Source organism: Triticum aestivum, chromosome 2A (assembly GCF_018294505.1).
Source record: "Triticum aestivum cultivar Chinese Spring chromosome 2A, IWGSC CS RefSeq v2.1, whole genome shotgun sequence".
Taxonomy (NCBI): domain Eukaryota; kingdom Viridiplantae; phylum Streptophyta; class Magnoliopsida; order Poales; family Poaceae; genus Triticum; species Triticum aestivum.
Window position 1 is genome coordinate 189,954,678 of NC_057797.1, and position 7,843 is coordinate 189,962,520.

Sequence of the window (7,843 nt, forward strand, 5' to 3'; positions counted from 1 at the left end):
GGGTGGCTCCCCAACCCTAACCGCCGCCGGGGCCTAGCCCATCTTCCTCCCCTCCTCCCGTCGCCGCCGGAGGACGCCACCGGCTTGCGCCCGAAGGCCGACGGCGGTGGCGGGGGCTCTTCCTCCCTCCCGCGTCTCAGGGGTGGCGGGGCCCCAACATGCGTGGAGGTGCGACCGATCTAGAAGCGACGGGGTTGGCTTCGATGGTGGCGGCGGTCGGCCCTGCCTCGGGCCACCGACGGCTGCTGTGGCGGCTGGCCTGGATCGGGCGGTGGTGCGATGCGGTCTTCGGTGGCATGTCAACTGGCTTTAGATCGGCGGCGGCGTCGAGGGCCTGGTGGACTACTTGGCGGCACCCATGGCAGATCTGATTTGGTCGGTGTAGCCAGTGGTGGTGGTCATCTTCTTCGTCGGCGGTGGCCGACCAAAAACTTGGTGATCGGATCTCGAGATCCATCATCTAGTCCCGGCTGCAAGTTGGGGAGACATGGTTGCCCGTGAAAACCGAGCCGACGGCAGGCGATGGCGGCGTTCTACGCCGTTACCTTGATGAAGGCATTGTCGTGTAACTACTGTCGACCCACTCGTGCTGCTCCGGGGGAAACCCTAGGATCTGGTGTTCCAGATCGGACGATGGTGGCACTACGGTGTCATTTCTCTCTTGGGAGCATCACTTGTGGAGCAGCATTGGAAGTCAGAGGCAGGAGGTGGAGCGGCTTCGTCTTGCACGGAGCTTCGGTGGAGATGTCAAGTCATGCCTGATCGACAGGTGCTACGCTTTGTCATGCCTGGTCGGCAGGTGCTACACACAACATATCTTCCAAGGACTTCAAGCTGTGTCGGCTGGTGGTACTTGGCAGCATGGCACTGAGGTGTATCAGTGGCGACCGCAACGGCTCAGCTGTTTGCGCGCAGGGAGGAGGTGCCGTGGTGGCGCCGGCGATAGCTAGACCGAGCAAGGTTGATGCATCAGTACAGTTCTGAAGATGGAGTGATGGCAGTTGGCGGCGGCGGCCTCTGAGAGCACGCCGGACCAGTGTGTGCCCCATACCCGGCAAGTGGCTAGGTTGGGGTCTCAGATCTTAGATGTTAGGCTCTGCGATGTCTGTTTGGTATTAGGCCCAAGCTATCTGCGCCCCTTCATCAACTGGATAGGTGTAGTGACAGTTTGTTGCTTAGACGACGGCTTTAATCTTACTGTTGTATCACTTTGTAAGGTCTTGTGAAAATAATTAATAATGTGGTTATATGCATCGTTCAGATGCAGAGACCGGGGTCATTCTTCTTTTCTAAAAAATTGTGTCCATCGTAAGAGCCCGAACCTGGATTAATCCTTCTTCATGCTACAATTAACCCAATTGCGTAGCTAGGATACCTTACAAAAGGATCTGCCGGATCTAGCTCAGACACCCACATTTACAGAAAAGTTCACCGTCTTTAATGAAATGTTATTCGCGAATTAAAAAAAATGTTCCCTATATTTTAAAAGATGTTCATTATGTATTTAAAAAATGTTCACCACATTAAAAAATATCTCATATTTATAAGCGTTCATGGTGTATTTTGTAAATGTTCGTCGTGTATTTTCAAAAAAAATCACCTTGTTCTAATTTTTTTGCTTGTATTTTAGAAAGGTTTATCGTGTATTTTTAGAAAATGTCTGTCGTGTATCGTGAAAATTTATTTTTAAAAACTTCATCATGTATTTTTTTTTCAAAAACTGTAACTGTATATTGTAAAAAGATGTCAACTCTTTTTTTATAAACACGTGAGCAATTTTTGTAATGCGATCAAGTTTCTTCATGCAATTTATGAACATATTTTTTTGCATTGGCGCTGTTGGCCCTCGCACGTGAAGTGTAGTAGTGGGCCAGCTCGGCAAACGCGAAGCTGGTACCTCGTTCCACTCCCTTGCTTGTTCCAGTCACACGCTAGCGAAATCTCGCCAGTTCATCGTTGATGTCTAGAATAATTTCATCAATTCAAAAAAAGAAAGTTTGAAAGGAGTTAAAAATGGAAAAACAAAAAAAATGGGGAAAACATGAATTTTAAAATGTTCATTGAAAATTAAAAAAAATCATGAATTTAAAAAACACGCAGTCAAAAAATTCAGTTTCAAAAAAAAAACATTACAAACTTAAAAAAGTTCACAAACTCAAAAAAGTTCACGGGTTCAAAAAAAGTTGCAGATTTGAAGAAAGTTCACGACTTCAAAATAAGTTCACGGATTTCATAATAAGTACACGAGTTCAAAAAAGTTAGCGGATTCCATAAAAAGTTCATGAATTTGGAAAAGGTTCACGGATTTAAATTTTTGCAAAATAGGTACAAAGCTCACAATTTCAGAAAAAGTTCACGAGTTCAAATAAATGTTCAAGAACTCAAAAAAGTTTGTGAATTTGAAATAAATCATGGCTAAAAAAATGTTCACGAGTTTGAAAAAGTTGACAAACCTGAGTTTTTTCGAACTTCAGAAAAAGTTCATGGATTCGAGAAAATTTCGTGAATTTTAAAAAATGTTCATGAATATATAAAAAGTTCATGAATTTGATAACCTCTTGTGATTTAAGAAAAAGAAGACAAAAAAGGGGGAAGGGAAAAATAAAAAGGAGAAGGGAAAAGAGAAAAATAAAAGCAAAAGAAATAAAAAACAGAAAGGAAACCCAGATGGGGAGGCCTCTAGAAGCTTCCTAAAATAAAAAATGCAAACCGCGATCATGAAAACCTGGCGCGCTCGCGAAAACCTACCGTTTTGTGGATGTGAAGAAAAAATGTTAATGGGCAGAGTCCATGTGCGAGAGAGTTGTGCGCCGGTTTGCAGATTGTCCTATAACTGGCGCTAAGGGCGTCGAATAGGATTTGGGGTGTGGGCTGAAGGGGCCCGCAGAAAAAGAGAGAGTTTAAAACTGCAACAAAACAACACACAAGGGTACCATAATTTCAAGTGATAATGTCACTTTTTTTTGAAACTTCGGGAAACTTTTATTAGATCAAAACAGAGTTACATCATTCACTAGTCCCTTAACAATGAAAGCCGGCGGCTCCTCGATCCACATGGAAGGTGGATCCGACACCGCTTGCCTAGCTAAAACATGAGCGACATAATTTGTCTTCCTAGGGCAATGAACAAAATACACCGAAGTATACCCAATGATAAAGACCAAACAATCCGAATAGATCGCAGCGGAGCCCGATGCCGTAAAACCACCATTGTTCATGGTGTTGATCACCTCAAGGCAGTCGGACTCCACAATGAGCTTGGTGATCCCCATCCGCTGTGCTAGTAAGATGCCATGCCGTAGAGCGTGTGCTTCCGCCGTCTCTACATCAGCAACATGCTCCAGCCTCTCATTCGAAGCTGCGATGAAACCACCTCTGAAGTCCCATAGCACAGCTCCTACAGCTCCCTGGAGGTCATCTGCATGAAAAGATGCGTCTACATTTAACTTGACAAAATCCTCTTGCGGTTTCCTCCATCTGCAGGATCTTACTACCGCGTTCTTCTTCGTAGCCTTAAGGTAGTTTGCTGCCAGCGCCGCGATTGACTGCGCGGCTTGGACCGGAGTCTGCACTTCCTCCCCGTGGACATGCTGTCTACGCTCCCACCATATGTACCAGATACCCACAAGGATTAGTAACCGAGCTGGGATCTCATGGATTAACGTTTGGCGCTGGGGAGCACATAAAATATAGTCTAGCGCTGCCGAACCCGCCCTGTCTGTATCACACGCCTCCTCCACGAACCCGTCAAGGTGCAGACATCTCCAGACTTCGGCTGCCCTAGGGCAGGTGAAGAGAGCATGCATAATATCTTCACATCCACCCACACACATAGGGCAGCTGTCCGACGTATCAATATGGCGATTTGCCAATACCCCATAACATGGTATGAATCCGTGTCATACCATCTAAGCGACAACCGGCCCAACTATTGCCTGTGAGTTTCGACGCAAGTGATAATGTCACTTAGATGTGACATAACAACATCTCGTCCAGATGAGCCTTAGATACTCATTCCGTTTCCTAAATATAAGTCCTTTTAGAGATTTCAATACAAATTACATACATATGTATATAGACATATTTTAGAATGTACATTCACGTATGTAGTCGATATTGAAATCTCTACAAAGACATATATCTAGGAATGGACCAATTTATTTTTAGTCAAGTAAGTTTAGTGAATCATGCTGCTTGTAGCACTGAAGCTATAGTTTTACTAAAACTAAAGAACACTTATTTGACAAGTCTTTTGTCTCGTTCCAAAAAAAATAAAGAACACTTATTTCTAGTAATAAATGGAGTAATTTCAAAAAAGACAACCAAATGAAGTTTAAATCAACGTGAACATACTAACAAAAACGTTTTAAGGATTTGGAATTTTTTTTGAGCAAACACAGTGGGGAAAACCCCCACTGTAACTCTGATTTTTATTAATAAGGATAGTGTTACATCAACTGTACAATGAACATGGGAAGGTGAAGAGAATCTACAAGTAATCTAGCCAGCTCTGCGTTCCTTCCTTCAAGCTAGGTTTTGCTTTCTTGATGATCATGCCAAAGTGTTCTTTGAAAGAACTTATACAATATGCCATATGCTAGGATTTGGACATTCAGTTGACATCATTGTTTATTCGAGAAGAGTCAAAACATTGTCGCTACAAACTATATAAAAATTTATTAAAGATACAAGAAAATTACAAGACCAGCGCACTGACTAAATACACAAAAACCTTCTGAAGGAGAAATCAATTGCAAGTTAGCACACCGATAAATGAGGGAAAAAAATCAACAACTTAATTTGATCCTCTCCGACTAGCATTTGGGAAGATCGGATGGCGGGGGGAGCAGCTTCTGGTTCGGTAGGCTCCCGTCTTGCACCAGCCATGCCATTCGTAGTCCCCAAGTTGTGTGCACCTCCAAATGGCAATGCATGAACCATACACCTGCGGATACATGCATACCACAAATATGAGCACAGGCTACGCATTCAGTTTCATGAATAGATAGTAAGTATATACAACTCTGCTTTACCTGGGTTGTCGGCGAGAAAACGTATGGCCACCCATCCACCAGCTGGCACGCCAACGGTGTTTCGCTCGACGGGGTCGACGAGGTTAAACCTCGTTGGGTCATTCACAGGGTCGTAGTTGCCAAAGCCTTGCCCCACGACAAAGAAATTGAAGCCGTGAAGGTGCAGAGGGTGGCTCTCGATGCCAAGGATGCTCGTGTCCTGCATCACCAGCTCCACCGTGGTGTTGAATGGCAGCACGAGCAACTTGGTCCCGGTGGCCACGTTCGTGTTGTTCGGCGATACCCCAGTGTAGTTGAATTGCGAGAGGGGCGTGGTCGGAAAGTTCGACCCATAGACACCCCGAGACACGCCTGTGAAGTGCGACTGAAGGAGCGCTGTGGAAGGAAGCACCAGGGAGATGTTGTTGATGGCCGCCGCAAATTGCGTGGTGTTGGTAGGCCCTTGGCACGTCGCATTCACGGGGCAAGGGCGTGTGCCCAAGCCGACCGTGAAGAAGAACCGCTTGTCCACCGACTGTGGCACGGCCGCCGGGTACTGCGGTGTGGCGAGGCTCCGGAGCTTGGAGGTGAAGTTGGTGACCAGGCCGGTGTCGTTGAATCTCGGCAGAGTTGGCCTGAAGAGTGGCAGGTCCTTGTCGAAGCTTGACTCGGAGGCGGAGCGAGGGTTATGGTACTCGAGGATGCCGGCGACCGTGGTGCTGTCGAACGTGCCAGGCCTAATGACGGAGTATGGCGCGGCGGACATGTAGAAGTTAGCCTTGGGATAGAACGGCTTGGCTGTGAGGAGCACGTTGGTGGTCTGGCCCGGAGAGATTATCAGGGTCTTGACTGTGAATGGTTTGACGTAGACTGCGTCGACCTCGACGATGGTGAGCGTGTGGTTGGCGACGGAGAAGAAGAGCTCGTCGTTAAGAGCAGCGTTGATGAGGCGCAACATGTATGTTTTTCCAGGTTTCACCTTCAGTTTGAACGTGTCTGCAATATGCCATGGATGCACGGTAAGTATATAAATCCTTGACGATTACCGAAGGTGTAACATAAAAGATGCATGGAAGCATAGAGTGAGTGCAATGTACCTTTAGCGGAGCAGTTGTATAGCGGCCCAGGAAGGCCATTGATGGTGAAAGCATCTGAGATGTTTGGGGCGCCGCCCGTCCGGAGCGCCTGGCTGACCACCGCCTCTGTGTCCGCCCTCCACCACTCGCCGAAGAGAAGAGGAACTTCCTTGTGCGGCGCAACGAACGGGTAAGGCACGCCGAGCTTGGGGAGGATGACGATGGCGCCGTATACGGTGGCGCGTAGCCAGGAGATGTGCGCGTGCCACCACAGCGTGCCGCGCTGCCCGGCGACGGTGAAGTTGTAGACGTAGCTCTGGCCCGTCTGAATCGGGCACTGCGTAACGTACGCCGGCCCGTCGGCCCAGCCGCTCCGCAGCTGCCGGATACCGTGCCAGTGCAGCGTCATGTTGTGCGCTACGCGGTTGGTGACGCGGACGAGCACGCGGTCGCCCTCCCTCGCCACCAGCGTCGGGCCGGGGTACTCCCCGTTCACCGTCACAACGCTCTTGCTGGCGCACAGCCTCGTCACGTTCGCCATTTGCACCTGCACAGATCCCCATCCATGTGAGAAAATGCATGTAGGACATAGATGAATGCGGACGTACGTGCATATATACGTACATTGAAATCGTAGTGCCTAGTGATGCTTTGTGCCTGGACGATGAGCAGCATCAGAGTCGCCATGAGGACAGAGCAAGGAGCCAGAAAACGGGAGGAAATCGCCATGGCCAGGCTTTTCAGTTAGGCCCTGATGATCAGCTAGCTTGTCAATCTTGATGAGCTCTTGAGGAGCAGATGTATGGCTCAGGGTGAGGATGGAATGCTTTTGTTCGAACAAGTACTTGAGTTTATATATACATGTAGGAAGCGGCAAGCGTGTACCACCGTCCCATTTCTTTGAGGTATTCTACGTGGTCAATTTTCGTTAGGTGATTCGGTGGATGAGCGATCAAGGCAGGAGCTTGAGCTAGCTGGAGTGCTATAGCTTTGGAGTGGAGCCAAAGCCAGTGCATTCCAATACCATCGACCACCTCTGGTTCAATTCAAGTTATTCTGGATTAGCTCCTGGAGAAATGGCAGAACATCAGTCAAAGTTAGGTCCTGCGGCTTAATCATCGAAACATCACTTGCATGGTACAGCAAGATTGGCTAGCTCCTGGAGAAAGGCACAACACAATGGAAAATTAGTTCAGCCGGTCACTGTCGCCAAAGCAACCAGCATAGCTCCGAAACAAGTCCCACATAATCGCTAAAGGTAACTTCAGTTCGCAGCACTAGCTTTCCTTCACCTACTACAGTCCAATACGAATACAGTATCAGTATACTATGTGCATGTACCCACGTTTGCATGATCACTTGACAATTCGACAAGGTCGTTGGCATCTCTCTCTATCTTTGACGTGTGTTCTCGACTTCTTTCCTTGTACAATTCCCAATGGAGAGAAGGATGCCTCACCCAACCCGATCAACGTTTTTCAGTTCGTATATTTTCATACATTAGTGTACGTGCACGTCCGTATCTTGTGAAAACAATCAACATTCATCCTAGGAAAAAAATATCAATAAAATGAACAAAATATATTAATGTACCAACATAAGAGAGGCAATAGCGATGTTTAAAATGTCGTAATACAAAAGGTTTACTCGGACTAAAAATCTAGTGAACATATAGGCTAACCCTGGTATTCAGGTTTTTTCCATCAAATAGGTAATGCTGGAACCGATTCTTTTGTAATTACACACACGGAAAAT

At 47.0% G+C, this 7,843-nt stretch overlaps 1 protein-coding gene across 1 annotated transcript; it reads right to left on the bottom strand.

Moving 5' to 3' along the window:
- Positions 1-4,491: 4,491 nt before the first annotated feature.
- Positions 4,492-7,087, bottom strand: LOC123185136 (laccase-4-like). Its single transcript, XM_044597120.1, has 4 exons — positions 6,713-7,087; positions 6,110-6,635; positions 5,034-6,008; positions 4,492-4,945 (listed from the first exon to the last, which is right to left on the bottom strand). The coding sequence occupies exons 1-4, from the start codon at positions 6,815-6,817 to the stop codon at positions 4,815-4,817; spliced, it is 1,737 nt and encodes a 578-aa protein (XP_044453055.1). The 5' UTR covers positions 6,818-7,087; the 3' UTR covers positions 4,492-4,814.
- Between the last annotated feature and the right edge of the window lie 756 nt (positions 7,088-7,843).